This window comes from Raphanus sativus, chromosome 5 (assembly GCF_000801105.2).
Source record: "Raphanus sativus cultivar WK10039 chromosome 5, ASM80110v3, whole genome shotgun sequence".
Taxonomy (NCBI): Eukaryota; Viridiplantae; Streptophyta; class Magnoliopsida; order Brassicales; family Brassicaceae; genus Raphanus; species Raphanus sativus.
The window spans coordinates 805,869-823,070 of NC_079515.1; the positions used below are offsets into that span (position 1 = coordinate 805,869).

The 17,202-nt window shown below is 38.4% G+C and overlaps 3 protein-coding genes across 3 annotated transcripts in view; 1 reads left to right on the forward strand and 2 right to left on the reverse strand.

The window, feature by feature from the left end:
• Positions 1-3,365: 3,365 nt before the first annotated feature.
• On the reverse strand, positions 3,366-6,520 carry LOC108818063 (uncharacterized). The gene is made up of 2 exons (XM_018590918.2): positions 4,282-6,520; positions 3,366-4,194 (listed from the first exon to the last, which is right to left on the reverse strand). Exons 1-2 carry the CDS (start codon positions 5,606-5,608, stop codon positions 4,136-4,138), a joined length of 1,386 nt encoding a protein of 461 aa, XP_018446420.2. The 5' UTR covers positions 5,609-6,520; the 3' UTR covers positions 3,366-4,135.
• Positions 6,521-13,111: 6,591 nt separating this feature from the next.
• On the forward strand, positions 13,112-15,719 carry LOC108859778 (transcription factor MYB93). Its single transcript, XM_018633686.2, has 4 exons — positions 13,112-13,262; positions 13,494-13,777; positions 14,725-15,396; positions 15,501-15,719. Exons 2-4 carry the CDS (start codon positions 13,515-13,517, stop codon positions 15,535-15,537), a joined length of 972 nt encoding a protein of 323 aa, XP_018489188.1. The 5' UTR covers positions 13,112-13,262; positions 13,494-13,514; the 3' UTR covers positions 15,538-15,719.
• A 613-nt stretch (positions 15,720-16,332) lies between these two features.
• LOC130512435 (potassium channel SKOR-like) overlaps positions 16,333-17,202 on the reverse strand; it is a 4,714-nt gene continuing 3,844 nt past the window's right edge. Inside the window, exons 11-12 of the mRNA XM_057010420.1 lie at positions 16,747-17,196; positions 16,333-16,644 (exon numbers count right to left, since the gene is read on the reverse strand). Coding sequence (XP_056866400.1) covers positions 16,534-16,644; positions 16,747-17,196 — 561 coding nt within the window. The 3' untranslated portion in view covers positions 16,333-16,533. The remainder of the gene's footprint in view (positions 16,645-16,746; positions 17,197-17,202) is intronic.

The window sequence follows — 17,202 nt, forward strand, 5'->3', positions numbered from 1 at the left end:
ATTCTCATTTTGGTGTTTTTTTATTAAATGCTCATTTTTGGTATATGTTTCAGATTGATACTAAATATTAATTGATATAAGATATGTATATTTGGTGCATCCAAATTTTATATTGTTGGTTCATTATTTCATTATCTGTAAGTGATTAACTATACAATAAGTGCTAACACAAGAAAAACTATCTAAGATATCTGAAATTTTTTTTTCATGCTTTATATAAGTAAAGTTTTTTAATGCGCCAAAAGCATGAAAACAATTTATGCTAATGGTTTTTGAAAATTTATAAATTTTTGAAATATTATTTTAATGGTATTTAATATTTATAAATTTTTGAAATTTTTTAAGCCCGCAAGTGCGGGCAAAATTAACACCTAGTTTGTTATTATCTATCAAACTTCTCTAGATAATGAGCCAGATAAAGTCTTATGCGTAAAAAAAACATCTTATGCGTATTGAGCCAAATTATCTACCAAATCTTGCATTGCGTTCCTGCGTATATTTTTTAAACCTACGACGTTCTTTTCTTATGGAGATTAGAGATGACATTAGGGATTTTGAGCCAAATTAATATTGATTTAAATTTATAATTGTGGGTTAAATGAATCCATATGATGGTTTATGAATCTATTGCTTATGAATTTCTGTTTGAATCAGTAACCAAACATATATATAAGCGTCATAATTTTTCTCAAAATAAAAACATATAAGGGTCATACTATCAGTCTTGTTTCGTCCACTAGTGACAGTGCATGAAAAGAAAAAGTTCTCTAGATCCTAACGTGACGTTACATTGCATGGCTTGTAAGAGATAATTGAACATTTTTATGATGATTAAGTGAATTAGTTACTATTTAAGCTATGTTGTGTTATGCTTTGGTAACTACGAGCATTATAGCAAAATTAATCAGGTTTTATATTGCGTGAGTGTATAATTTATTTTAATCTGTCCTTTAGCAAACATTGAAGGTTTAATCATATGTGTACGTATATTATAATACACAAATTACACTTAATTCTATGTATCATTTATGTGCCGTGTACGATTTTTAAAGCACATAAAAGGATTAACGTCCGCGCGTATTTGTAATTTTACGGCGTTGGTTTAAGGAGAAAATTACTATATAGATTAAGATAGTTTTTTTTTTTTTGAAACTGAAGATTAAGATAGTTTAGGCTTGTCCTTTTACTATTTTCAGGAGATTGGAATTTTACCACTAGTTCTTTGGAAACTTTTATCATTGAAAATTACAAAGAGCATTCTTCTTCTTTTTTTCTGATGATTCGGGTCATCCGATCCTAGTCTCAAACAGAGCCGAGCTTGAGGGGAGGAAGATGAAGCGTTAAATATATAATAAATAAAAGTAAAAAAAAACTGTTTATATTAAGATATCAAGCAGATTTTAGGTTCTATAATTTATATATGAAAAATGTTTAAATAATCAATATATATATGTAACTGTAGTTGTATAAGTGTTAAATATATAATAAATAAAAATTAAAAACAGTTTATAAAAATAATAATAAGATATCAAGCAGATTTTAGGTTCTATAATTTATATATGAATAAATTTTATAATAAAACTACTCACATAAGGAAATTATTATTTTTTGTTGCTAAATTTTTTATTTTTTCAACCGAATGAGAACCAAGTTTTGATAAAAATAATTTTAATATTTAGATAAAATTGAAAATATATTTTCATTTTTGGATAGGGCTCCGAGAATCTTAGAACCTGCTCTGGTCGCAAAACCCCGACTATCCCGGAAGTCAGAAACAAGAGTCAATTGCTTAATTCTCTTCCAAGGCAGATTAAACGCAAGGAAACCACTGACCAACACCGCGTTAGTTTATATAGCTTTAAACCATACTAGTTTCAACGTATGCAAATAGTTGACCTGTGACGGGCTCTCATGTTGAAAAACTAGACTAGCCTCCATGATAAAACTCACGATGCACAGCTGATTTGATCATTTTTATTTTCCACAAATTTTGTAAACAAAAATTATTCCAACAATTTCGAATAAATCAGATATATTAGCCTATTAATAGACTAGTTGAGCATGTGGGTTTTCGAGGAAGATTAATCTCCATACAATTGATTAGTCATACTCATACGTAGTCAGTCGAATCACTAATCAATACTTCATCAGTGAGATTTAATTTTCTTAGAAGTGAATAGTGTTTTTGTAGTTAGTAGATACATTTAGATAACAAATAAGAATTTATTATTTACATTTAATCAAGCAAGAAATTTGAACGCACGAAACACGCTTTCGGGGGCAAATATAATTTACTCTCTTACACTAGAATCGATCATAGTATTATAAATTTTTGAAAACACCATAAAACACCATAATGGACTTAGTTTAAGGAAAAAGAAACACCATAATGCACTTAAGATCATGTCCTAAGGTAAAACCGTAGGTCCATAGACGAACTATAAAATATGTTAGTGGTTATAGAAAAATCAACAGTGAGAATGCCGTCACGTTCGGATTAGTTGGAATCTTCTGATGCACGAAATTTTTTTTCTTATATTTTAATTAAAACTGTCATCAATCAAGAATTGTTACAATTAATATAGATACTTTGTCACGTATATGTATATTAATATTTTTTTTGAAAATTGAATCACTAAGAACATAATTATAAGATAGTTTTGAACCATCACTAAAGTGCTAGAATTTTCTCTTGTAACTAAAATTTAAACTATATTTTTAATTATTTACTTTTTGGATGTCTAAACATTTGATTAAAATTTAGAATGCGGTGTATATATGTATAATGTTTGTATTAGGCCTCTTAAAATTCAAAATTGATGTCAGCAACATATATATAAATGCAGACTGTATAAATGACACGTACAAAGATTTACTTACAAGGATCAAGAAAATTTTTAGTAGATGGAAAAGGTTAGGGCTTTGGGGTCCCATGGGCTTGTACAATCTCAGACAAAATAGTTGGCGTGTCTTTATGTACTTAAAACTAGATTTACACCAATAATGATCTACCATATCGACACAATTAAATTCATTTTAAATTACCAAAATATAATATACAGCATGTAATGTTTTTGAAATAGAAAAAATGATATCTTTACATATAATTGAATAATTTGATTTTATGTTGATTTGATGTGTGTATGGTTGAAATGTGTCATTAGTTAACCAGAGATCAGTAATCCATACTATTATAGAGAGATAGAGACACTATCCGTATCTTATGCAATATGTTTTTGGAGAGTTGGGTCATCGTAACATTATAAATATATTCTGAAAATTGGAATAATTATTCTACTAGTACATAAACATACATGATTCATGTAAAAACTAGTGGACACCAATTTCCTAAAGAACTTGTTCAATGCTCAAAACAACACTTGTTTTATTAAGAATCTCTTAGACAATCACAATCTGACTTGTCTAATTCGAATTACACAACGTCCTGCTGGACTTGACACGAACCAATTCCTATTCTACCCAAGGACAGGTCGAGCTACTCTCCCCCTGTCACAATGATCCTATGCGCGCTGCTGAACACTTTCAAGCTCACGCTTTCTAAACTCTAAAACCCGTGAGTAAGCCCCCTGCCTCTCACTGCCTTATATATCTGAGATGCGATCTCATCTCACTCAAATCTTGTACCAGAAGATCTTCCAGGACTTATCCTCAAGTCACGATCTTGCTGTTACCAAATCTTCGTGAAGCTTATCTCCCAAGCTTCTCTTGATACACATTATCCTTATCCAACTTGAATTGAACCGGTACACATCGAACCGCCTGCGTAACATATCACTCCGGTATATCACACACCAAGTCAGCTACGTGACACTCCACTGCTTCACATGGACTCAGCTCCAATCCTGGAGCTAACATTCTCCCCCTTTTTAGCTCAATGTGACTTACCTGCTACCTGAAACAGAACTCACACACGCACACACAGATCCTGCCAGATAACTGGTTAGAAGAGAGGGCAATCCCAATTAACACACCAAACGATATCCTTAATTCAAACGCGAGAAAAATTAGGATAGTACAGCCGATAGATAGAGGAGTTCAGAGTTCAGAAACTCAGAGATTGCAAATAAGAAAAGATACAGCAACAAGGATAAGACAACTAATCAGCAAACACATTTTAGTTTTCTTCTTGATCTGCCGAGGCTGAGGTGCTCCCGATGACTCCATAGTCTCCCCCTGCAGTGAGGCACAATGAGATAAAAACACATAGGAGTTAGCACAGGTAATCATTACCAAACATGAACCTCCCCCAGTAAAGCTTACTCTTGAGCCGAATGTGAATGGCTTTGAGTTCGGCAATGGCATGAAGAACGTCCTCCTCAAGGTTAGGGGCGCGTGAGACGATGCCATCTCCTAGGCCAGCCTTCTTGTCTTTGACCACAGCTCGCGGACACTCAATCAAGTCTTCATCACTGGAGTCAGGAGGAATGGAGCGTTGAGCAAGCAAGACCTGCTGTATCAGTGTAGGGAAGAGAATGCGACGAGACTGCTCGGTCTTGATGTTTTCTGCCATTGATGTGATTTGATTGTACACGAGCTTCCCAAAATCAAAGCGAGTGTGGTGATGGAGCATGTAGACGAAGCGAAGCCGCTCAATGTTCATTGCTGTGTAGGCAGTAGTGGGAATCCAGTTGGAGCACACGAGTTTGTAGAGGACTTGATTTTGAGGGGTGAGATACTTAGAGCTCATATCTTCCCAGCGTCGAACTCTCCCTTCTGTTAGAAACCCACATACCTCATCGATGTTTTCCTTCATCCAGCTCGGTTCCTTGTCTTCTCCAGTAGTGCAGTAGATGGAGTTGATCAACGAAGGTGAGAAGTTCACTACTGCTCCTCTGACATAGACCGCTAAGCCATCATCACGTTCCTCAGCATCCGGAAGATTGGCTATGAACTCTCTAACCACGCTTGGCTGGAATGGATCGACGTCGATGAGAGTGTAGATCAGGCCTGATTGAAGCACCACTTCCTTGACATCCTGAAGATCTTCGTCGGAGAGAGGGAGACGTAGTTGCTCCAGGAACTTTCTGTTCTCCAAGGAGTGATACCTTTCGGTTGCCGCGAAGGATGCAAAGAGACGGTTGAAGGGTCGATTAGAGGGCTTGAGAAGTTCTGGGTTCTCCCTGATTCTAGCTTGAAACGCATCTCGAATGGTTGCATGTCTGATGTTCTTTGAGATTAGCTCGGTACAATCGGCTTCGTCGCCGGCTTGTGGAGGATCCTGAGGCGCAACATGTTCTGGAGTGACATCGGCGGTGTCGTCATCTGATTCGGAGGTGGGATCGTCGGCAGGTTCAGACGGTTCCCTAGATGGAGTGGACCGCGTGGGGCGACGAGGGCGTTTCCGTGCGTACTTACGAGTGCACGAAGCCGAGGGGGCTTGTGACACCGCTGAGGGATTCGGAGAGGGGTTGCATGGAGCATCTCCGGAGGGTTGAAGACGAGCACTTCTTCTTGGAGTCGACATGTTTGAGAGGAGAAGAGAGACCTCTATGCGGCGAAGCAGACTTAATGTGACACAAGGGAGAAACCCTATCACACTTAAAGCAATCGGATGGTGGGCCTGAATCTCGATTAGTAATAATGGCATAGACGGCCCAAAAAGTAAGCCCAATAGCGACAAGCCCAAGCACGATGCGTGATTCGTAAGTAACACATTTAGCACACCGCAAGCATTGACACTTATGTCCGAAGAAGAATGAGATCATCACTTGGGCAGAGGAACACAACTGTACTAAAGAAAGACCGCGTTAGACTCGTGTAGCCTGAATTATATGACCACACGCAGTGATAGCTGGAGAGAGTAGGCATGAGGTTCACAAAGAAGTTAAAGTCAAGGTGATTGAAGATGAAGTCGATGCATTGTCTCAGCTCTGATATGTAGCTATTTCTCAGCCGAGTAGCTGTCACACACCAGATTGCTAGGTAGGAGTTCCTGGACTATGTCATGAACATCTCATCGTTTGTAAGGACTGCTATTCTGAGTTCACTTCTTCGTCGTCAGTGAACATAGCTCAGAGTTTTACCTGCATTTTTATTTTCTCTTGCCTTGGATTTAATGATTTCAACAGAGTTAGTGACATATCAAGGCACCTAGCATCACCAGATTCAAAGTACGGTGATACCCTGATCCACGATGAGTGTCTCAACATGTTTGACTCTGCCTTATCAGAGCAGTGATCGTCACAGGAACCAAAGTGTTGCAGCACCCTGTCCCACAACGAGTGCTCGTCACATAAGGCCTTGTGGAGTGTAACACACATAGCTGGGTATGTGGCACATGAGCTGAATATATTTTCTGCTCTTCCCAATCCGGACAGTGATCGATGCTCAGACTCAAAATGTGTTGTCATCCTGTTCCAAGACGAGTGTCCTTCATGATGGGCTTCTTACAACTGAGATGAACCTTGAACAGAATAGGAAACAACACTTAGCAACTTGCTGAGACAAGGTTTTTAAAGGTTCATGGAAGGATGATATGACTTTAACCAATTCGTGTGCGCCTACTTCTCCAGTCTATGGTCTGTTTAGGCAGTGATGTCAATAATTCCCAGAGCCTTTCGGAGACCTAGGAATGCATTGAAGTCTAGCGGTTTTGTGAAAATGTCAGCCAGTTGATTCTCAGATGAGACGTGTTCAACAACCACAAGTTTCAATTCTACTAACTCTCTGACAAAGTGGTGTCGCAGATCAACATGCTTAGTGCGAGAGTGCTGAATGGGATTCTTAGTCAAGTTGATTGCACTCATGTTGTCACAGTGAACAAGCATGGAGTCGGTGGTATATCCATAATCAATCAGCATTTGCCGCATCCAAAGGAGTTGAGTGCAGCAACTCCCAAGTGCTATGTATTCTGCTTCAGCTGTGGACAGAGAAACACAGTTTTGCTTCTTACTGTGCCATGATATCATGTTGTTCCCGAGGAAGAAGCATCCTCCAGACGTGCTTCGTCTATCATCAACACACCCAGCCCAGTCTGCGTCGCAATAGCCAGCCAGGTTCACATTTGTCTCAAAGGAGTAATGAAGACCGAAGTCTAAAGTGCCTTTCACATACTTGATAATGCGTTTCACTGCATTCAGATGAGATTCCCTTGGAGATGCTTGATATCTTGCACAGATGCCTACGCTCAGGCAAAGATCAGGTCGGCTAGCAGTGAGATATAGGAGACTTCCTATCATGGCTCTGTAGAGTTTATCATCCACTTTCTTCCCTTCTTCATCACGCGACAGTTTAGTTGTGGTGCTCATGGGAGTTCTTGCCGTTTTGCTAGTTTGGAGACCAAATCTCTTCACCAAATTCTTGGCATAGGTGCTCTGAGTGATGAATATTCCATCATCCATCTGCTTGATTTGAAGACCCAGGAAGTAGGTTAGTTCTCCTACCATACTCATCTCGAACTCCTTAGTCATGGTTTTCACAAATTCGTTAACCAAGACACTTGATGTGCTCCCGAATATAATGTCATCAACATACACTTGGATCACTAGAATGTGGGAGTCTATATCTTGGATAAACAGTGTTTTGTCAACTCCTCCTCTTTTGAATCCAGCAGCCATCAAGAAGGTAGTGAGTCGTTCGTACCAAGCTCTTGGAGCTTGCTTGAGCCCGTACAGAGCCTTCCTCAGTTTGTAGACATGATCAGGGTAGTGAGGATCCTCGAAACCTTTAGGTTGTGACACATAGACTTCTTCCTGGAGTAGTCCGTTCAGAAAGGCGCTCTTAACATCCATTTGATAGAGTTTTATTCTGAGCTTGCAGGCAATCCCGAATAGTAAACGAATTGATTCAAGACGGGCAACTGGTGCAAAGGTCTCATCAAAGTCTTCACCTTCTATCTGAGCATACCCTTGAGCTACAAGACGCGATTTGTTCCTGGTAGGGTTCCCATATTCATCTGTCTTATTCTTGTGCAACCATTTAGTACCAATTACGTTTGCATCATCTGGTCTAGGAACTAAGTCCCACACATGCAGTCGCTCAAACTGATCCATCTCTTCATGCATTGAGGCAGTCCAGAATTCATCCTCTAAGGCTTCTTGAATGTTTTTGGGAATTATCTGTGAGATGTAGCAGTCTTCTTTTGCCATTTCACACAGGAAGCTTGCTAGTTTGACCATTTCCTTGAAGTCAATTTGTTTCTTGCGAGTGACTCTTCCATCAAGAACTCCTCCTATAATGTCATCTGCAGAGTGATTCTTGTGTACTGTAGTTTTCGTTGGTAGTATCTGATCCTCAACTTCTGAGACTTCATCATCGTCTCGAATTGAGGAGATCTCAGTTTTGATTACTGGATCACTGGTTTCAGGTTCATGTGCGACACTCGTTGCAGGTAGTGTAGCATTTCTCTGGTAGTAGCCTACTTGATCATCAAAGACCACATTTACTTTATCATCGATTCTTTTTGTTCGAGAGTTGTAGACTCGAAAAGCTGAGCTGTTTGTAGAGTAACCAAGGAACATGCCCACATCACTCTTAGCATCGAACTTTCCCAGGTTATCCTTGTCATTTAGAATATAACACAAACAACCGAAGACATGACAGTAACTTAGGTTGGGCGTTTTTCCAGTGTATACCTCGTAGGGAGTGGTGTTGGTCTTTGGCTTGATGTAAACCCTGTTAATGATATAACAAGCAGTGTTCACAGCTTCAGCCCAGAATCCAGATGGTACCTGATTGCCAGCTAACATTGCTCTTGCCATTTCCTGCAGAGTTCTATTCTTGCGTTCCACAATTCCATTTTGTTGTGGTGTCCGTGGAGCAGCGTACTGATGCTGTATCCCTTGATCATTGCAGAAGCTGTCGAAGAGTTTATTCTGGAACTCACCACCATGGTCACTTCTTATTTGGCAGATGCCTCCCTTTTTCTGTTTGAGTTGTAGTGCAAGTATTCGGAAGCTGTCTATTGCATCAGACTTGTTCTTCAGAAATCTGACCCAGGTGAATCTAGAGAAATCGTCCACGAGTACAAATATGTATTGTTTGCCAGCTACACTGCTCGGTGTGATTGGTCCCATCAGATCCATGTGAACTAACTCAAGGATTCGTTTTGAGTTGGTTTGAGAGACCTGTTTGTGCTGGACCTTGATTTGCTTGCCTTGACAGCAGGCTCCACACACTCCGTCAAGATTATCGTCGAGCGGAGGGACTCCTCTAATGACTTCAGCACGCACAAGTCTTGAGAGACCATGAGTGTTCATGTGTCCCAGTTTCTTGTGCCATAGTTCAAGTTGGGATCCTTTAGCGGTTAGACATTGCCCTGTAGGCTTCCACATGTAGCAGTTGTTGGCTGAGCGATACCCACATAGAACAATGTTGTTCTTGTCATCAAGAGCTTGACACTCTTTCTTATCAAAGATGACACGTAGACCTTCATCACAGAGCTGACTCACACTGATGAGGTTAGCTTTTAAGCCATCTACCAGATATACGTTGATGAGTCGTGGAAGGTCTGCTCTCACAGTATCACCTATAGCACTGATCTTCCCTTGTCCTCCGTCTCCGAATGTCACTTTGCCACCAGTAATCTCTTGAGCTTTTACAAGGTAATCAGCAGTTCCTGTCATGTGCCTTGAGCACCCACTATCAAAATACCAAGGAGTCTCATCCTGGCTTGTGCTATCAGAGGTGGTGTATGCTACATTTCCTAAGATCTGCGAGAAGTCATTCTCAAAGAGATCTTCTTCAAAGGATTCGTCTGTGGCTGACTTATTACTGATAGAGTGTGACACATTTTCGTTTGTGTCGAATACACAGGTTTGTGTGAATGCTAGATTGCACATGATTTCCTTTCCTTGTCTCTGTTCAGTAACAGGTAGTGGCATTTCAACTGGAGCAGCTGATACTCTATTCTTGTAGTTTAGATAAAGATCCGACTTTGCTATCCAAACGCATCCAAATTTGCCAGGTTCTATGTGACAGCGATTTCTCATCCATGCTTCTTGATACTGCTTTCGTCTAAGGTAGCAGTTTGAAACCTTGTGACCAGGTTTACAGCAGAACAGACATCCGTTTCTTTTCTTCACAGGGTGTTTCTGAATCACTGGATGGGAGGTAGGTCTTGGTGGTTTGTTCTTGTCAGTTTCAACAGTTTTAGTAGCTGTACTGCTTTTGACAAACTTTATCCCTTCGTTACACTCAGCTGTCTTTGAAGTAGTTCCTTGAAATCCAAGTCCCCAGTTAATTTTCGGAGATTGTCCCAAGGACAAAATGTGATCAAGAGTGTCTGATCCAGTATTGAGCATTCTGAGCTTCTTGTAATTTTCTGTCAGTTCTCGTTGCAGTACGCGACTTTTATCTAGCTCTTCACTCAGTAGCTGTTTCGTTTGGACAAAGCTTGCTTCAAGCATCTTCAGAGAGTACGCTTGCTCTGAGATAGTTTTCTTGAGGGTGTTCTGATCTTCCTTCTCAGTCTCTGTAGAGTCGATTTTCTCTGAATCTGAGTTGTTCTCAGTTTGTTCAAGCTCTAGGATGTTCACTTGTGCCTTCAGCATTGCTCTGTCTTTAATCAGTTGTAGGTTTTCGAGACTAAGTTCCGTAAACTTATTGAACAGACTCTGGTATTCAACCTTTAGTTCAGTGCTTTCTTTCTCTGGATCTGCTTCAGATTCTGAGTCTGACTCTGAGCTTGATTGAGACTTAAGCGACTCATCCTTTTGATCAATTCTAGCAACAAAGTTCAGAAGGTGTTCTTCATGATCATCCTCACATTCTGTTTCAGCATCTGTGTAGCATATCAGATGCTCGTGTGACACATGAGCAGAGAAGTTAAGCAAGAGTTCTTCGTTATCACTTTCATCATCGGATTCAGTATCACTGAAGCAAATTAACGATTTGTCCTTCTTGAGATTGTTTGGACACTCACTTCTGGTGTGTCCGTAACCCTTGCATTCTATGCACTTGAGCTCCTTTCTCTTGGTGAGAGGACATTCGTTTCGATAGTGACCAAAACCTTCACATTCATGGCATTGCAACTCCTTCCGTCGATTTCCTTGACCAGAGTCATTTCTGTTGTTTTGAGAGTGACGATCACGGTCTCGTCCTTGGTATCTCTGATTAGTGCGACTTTGACCTTTTTCAACTCGTTTCAGCATTTTGTTGAAGTTCTTGGCCATAAGAACCATGTTTTCTTCGATCTTCTTCACTCGTTCAGCTTCTTTAGATTCTGCAGAGAAGGCGACTCCTTTCTGATCTTTAGACGATTCATCCACACGTTCTAAGTCATGCACTTTGAGAATACCTGCTAGTTGATCGAATTTCATTTCATCAGTGTTAACTGCAATCTTAAGTACAGCCTTGTAAGCTTCAAATCGAGGTGGAAGACATCTGAGTAGCTTTTTGACAAGTTTTTTCTCGTTGTACTTCTTGCCAAGAACAGAGGCTTCATTAGCAATTGAACTAAGTTTTGAGATGAAACTTCCAATTGTCTCATCTTCTTCCATGCGTAGGTTCTCAAACTTAGAGGCCAAGTGATCAATTCTGGTGCGCCTGACACTCGTGTTACCTTCAAAATGATTGATGAGTGTATCCCAGGCTTCTTTAGCAGACTCACAGCCTTGAATGATCTTGAATTGGTCAAGATCCACAGCGGAAAAGATTGTGGTGAGAGCTTTAGAGTTAAATTTAGAGGCTGCTTTATCCGCATCAGACCATCTGTCCTTTGGTTTAGGCTCTTCTGATTTATCATCCATGATTACGGTTGGAGCCTTCCATCCTTGTTCTACTGCAGTCCAAGCATCCTCATCAATTCCTCTTATGATATGACGCATCCTGGCTTTCCAGTGACCGAAGTTTCCTTCGTCCAACATGATCGGTTTCTGGAGAGCCATGAGTTCTTTCATGGTATCCATGGGTGTCCTTGGATCTCAACCTGTGAGTAGACTCTTCAAGTCCACAGAGGTGACCAGGCTCTGATACCAAATGTAAAAACTAGTGGACACCAATTTCCTAAAGAACTTGTTCAATGCTCAAAACAACACTTGTTTTATTAAGAATCTCTTAGACAATCACAATCTGACTTGTCTAATTCGAATTACACAACGTCCTGCTGGACTTGACACGAACCAATTCCTATTCTACCCAAGGACAGGTCGAGCTACTCTCCCCCTGTCACAATGATCCTATGCGCGCTGCTGAACACTTTCAAGCTCACGCTTTCTAAACTCTAAAACCCGTGAGTAAGCCCCCTGCCTCTCACTGCCTTATATATCTGAGATGCGATCTCATCTCACTCAAATCTTGTACCAGAAGATCTTCCAGGACTTATCCTCAAGTCACGATCTTGCTGTTACCAAATCTTCGTGAAGCTTATCTCCCAAGCTTCTCTTGATACACATTATCCTTATCCAACTTGAATTGAACCGGTACACATCGAACCGCCTGCGTAACATATCACTCCGGTATATCACACACCAAGTCAGCTACGTGACACTCCACTGCTTCACATGGACTCAGCTCCAATCCTGGAGCTAACAATTCATAGCTCAGGTCCTATATAATGTGTTTCTCAGCATAATTTATTCGATGACAAAAAGAATATAAATGATTTAGGACATGATTTCGCGGGGAAACCTTTTTTTTGTTTGATAAGTGATCGAGATATTGGTTCTTCAGTTCCACGGAAATTCAAAGGGTGATATAAATTCTTATAAGAAAATAATAGAATGAATATATATGATAAGAGTGGAGATTACTCATCAACATGAGAAAAGATATATAAGAAATTGTCACCAGAAATCCTAACGTTCCGCTGGATATAGTATCCTAATCCTTTCCACAATAAGTTCACACATATAATAGATCAATTAAAATTTTATATTTTCTTTAATAGATCTGTTGTAATTTAAACGATATATTATGTTCCATTCATTCTTTAGATATTTAGCTCTTATAAGTAACTTTTTTAGTCTGTTTTTTTTTAAGTTCGAGAAGAATTACATTGTCAACATGAATTAGTTGCAGCAACTTTTATTCCAGATTGCTTCACAAACTTGAACATCTCCTCCTCGTTTTTTTTCCTCCACCACTCGCTAAGGACACTTTCGTCATATCATTATTTGATAGGATTAACGTCAAAAGGAGACGTCACAAAAGCTAACTAAGATCTCCTTGTTCCGACAAGTCACAACACAGACGAAAGCCTCTTCCATGTTTCTATATATAAACCAAAGAACACAGCACTTACCCTCATTAACTAAGATTTTGGCTTCACAATTCTTCTCCATCTCTTGTCTCTCTTCCTGCAGGTATATCACTTACACATACATATAAACATAAAATACTTAACAATTTCCTACACAAACCCGATTTTCTTTTCAAAAGTACATTTACTAATTTGTTATAATATTAAGGATATTATTATTGTTTTTGTAACTATTATTTTTGAAGGCAGTATTATTCATTCACAACATTTCAGTTTGTCACAAGTCTATTCAGTGGTTATCTAATTTATGTCAAGATGTTTTTTCAACTTACAGATCCATATATTACATGCTATAATGGGAAGATCACCGTGTTGCGATGAGAACGGGCTAAAGAAAGGGCCATGGACGCCTGAAGAAGATCAGAAACTGATAAATCACATACAAAAACACGGTCATGGAAGCTGGAGAGCTCTTCCAAAGCAAGCCGGTCTAAATAGGTGTGGGAAAAGTTGCAGATTGAGATGGACTAATTACTTGAGGCCAGACATCAAAAGAGGAAACTTCACTGCCGAAGAAGAACAAACCATCATCAACCTTCATTCTCTTCTTGGAAACAAGTAATTATTTTATTTTTATTTTTTGTCTTCAGTTGATTATTTTATTTGCTTTAGTTATTATATTTGAGATCATGAGCGAAAAAAGAAAACTACTACGAATTTTTAAAAATTAATTGTTATTGTGTTATGTTTTTTTTTTGTTTGAGAAAAATGTGTGGTTAATGTTTGAACGTTAATCTTGTTGTTTTTAAGCGATGGCTTTTTATTCTTTTGGTAAAACTATTTGTTTTTTAAAAACACTTCAGATGAAAAATAAGTTAACTGGGAAAAAAATAACAACAATATAGTAGTGTGTGATATGTTTTTGTAACATCTCTTTCGTTATATATGATTATACTAATTAAATTTAACATTTTAATACATAACTAGATATTTCTGACTCGTCTTTAAAATGGACAGATATATTTTTGTTTTATATTTTTTAAAAAAATTAATATTTATATTTGTGATTTTGATTATATTTATGTTTTTGATTATATTTGTGTTTTTATTTGTATAATATTTTTTCTTAAATGATTAATAAGAGATTTTAATCAATACTATTGAAATAGTTAGACCACATTTATATCAAAAAGTCATGTTCCTATTTTAATAGTATTGATTAATTAAATTTAATATCTCAATTATTCTAAAACTATAATCCAATTGTCACATCTAAAAGCGTAATTTTTACATATGTATGTATATATGTATATATGCTAGTATATAGTCTTGGTTAGTTGATGTATAAAAATCATACATATGTAAACCTACCACACTGGATAGTAGATGCATGCATACGTACTCGTCAACGATCAAGATTTTGAAGTTTATAATAGTTACTTGTTTTCTGGATTGAATAACTAATTACTTAATATAGCTTGAAATTTTGATATAATACGTAGAAGTCGTAACTAATCCCACCATATAATTATTAATTTAACTAATTATTTTCATATGTTTGGAAGGTGGTCGTCTATAGCTGGTCATCTTCCGGGAAGAACGGACAACGAAATAAAAAACTACTGGAACACGCATATTAGAAAGAAACTTATTCAGATGGGGATCGATCCAGTGACCCACAGGCCGAGAACTGACCATCTAAACGTTCTAGCCGCTTTACCGCAGCTTCTAGCTGCCGCAAATTTCAATAACCTGTTGACTCTAAATCAAAATATACAACCGGATGCAACAAGTATTGCTAAAGCCCAATGGTTACATAGTATGATGCAAGTCCTCAACAACAACAACAACAACAACACATCTTCTTCTTCCATTGACATTCATAACACCAACAATTATATCTTTGGCCAGTCTTCTTTCATAGAGAACCAACCAAATATTAGTGAAAATTTCTATGATCCAACCCAAAGCCTCTCTCACATTGATCATCAGCCTATGGATTCGTTTTCTAGCCCGTTTAGAGTATTTTCTCATCAAGATATTGTTCCTCCATTGATCTCGGCCTCTCCTGATGAGTCTAAACAAACCCAAATGATGATCAAGAACAAGGAGATTTTGAAGCATAATGAGCATACTTCAAACCCTTCCTCGACCCCAACGTTCGCACAAGACCATCAGCCTTGGTGTGACATAATTGATGACGAAGCAACTGATTCTTATTGGAAAGATATCATAGAGTGAGTTAGAGGACCTAAGCATTTTCACAGATATGGTTAATATTTTTACTGCTGAATGTGGACGAGTTCATAACATTAGTTTGTTTTTCCTTTTTGCATTGCAGGCAAACTTGTTCGGAGCCTTGGCCATTTCGTGAATAGAGACGAAAACAATACAATATGAGCATTCTTTTTTTCTGTGGATTTATACACACATGTACATTGTCAATTAACTTCCATACAGTTTGTGTTTTAAAATTTTCTTATTTTTTGGACCACGTATACAAAACATTGATACTGTACTAAACTGATTATCATACATTTGTATATATTATTTTCTCTGATTTTTTTCTTGGACATGTTTCTTTTTAATAGTAGTTTTCACGCATAAGAGCTTACAACTCTTAATTAAATCAGATATACTAATTCGTTGCTGAAGTGGTTGTTAAGATAATATTTCTATGGTTAAACTATGGAGATTTTATTTTATTTTCTCTTAAATATTCAATTTAGTTGGGCATGGTTAAGAAGAAGTGCACAAATACAGTCTCGAAAGTGACACAGTCTTATTTTTATTTGACTTTAAGAGGAGACAATAGAGATGTATAAGTATAATCAAATAGATGGTAGCCTTTAAAATCATTGTACATCTTATCTCTTGGCCACAAATCGTATATTTGTAAGACCAAATGTTTAGTTTAAGTAAAAACTTTACAGCCAAAGCAAAAAGATGACATTAGAATAACATAGTTCAAATCAAACACGCAAATGTTCATTTCAAGTGTTAAAAATTGTGACAGGAGAAACGTGTGTTAATATACGAACACTAATGCTGCTCAAATATTCTCAAGAAAATTAATCATAACGGAGAAACGTGTGTTAATATAACGGAGAAACGTGTGTTAATATACGAACACAAATGAGCTTACTCGCTCAATAATAGAAAACTTATTCGGCTAGTCGTCGCATTATTCTTTCTTATTAATAATTAATCTTTTTCCAAAATTTAACACTAAAGTTTTACTTGTGGATAATGATTTTGCAGAAAAGATGAAACGTGCAGTCACACTTTAAAGAAAAATTCTCGACAACAAAAATAGAAACCGCACCAAACACTACATCTGACAAAGAGCAGACTTCTTACAAAATATCCAAGAGTTAATCGACAGACATTGGCTCGGCTATGTTCCTCTGATCTTCGACGGCTGTCCGAATCTCATCAACTAGACTCTTCTGCTCATCTTCCATTGTGTTCTGCAACTCATCCACCTGTATGCCCAAAACCAAAATGTTACACAAATCACAAAACACATCAAACACGTAAACAAACAAACAAAAAAAAAAGTCTCGGACTTTAAAGACAATCATTACCACATGCAACAAGAGAGCAAACTGCTTCTTCCTCAGCTCAAGCAACCTCCAGCTGGCAGTGCTCTCAGCTTCAAGCTCAGCAATCTCCCTCTTCAACTCACAAATCACCTTCTCAGTCTCCGACCTCGGCGGCTGCGCGTAGATCAGCTTCCTAATCGTCTCGCACTCCTCCTTATGCTGCCTCTCGACCTTGCTCTCCTCGAGCTGCTTCTTCAGCTCCTCGATCTCACCTCTCGCCTGCGTGATCTGCCTCTCCGTCTCCTCCTTCACCTCCTCGAAGCTCTCCTTCTCCCTCAGGTTGGCCTCCACCACCGCCTGGCTCTTGAGCAGCGGGATCTCGAATGTGGCGAGCTCCTGCAGGAAGGCCTTCGCGAGGCGGCCGCACTCGCTGTAATTGTCCTCTTCCTTGTCGACTTCGAGGACGAAGGATGTGAACTTCTTCTGGAGCTTCTTTAG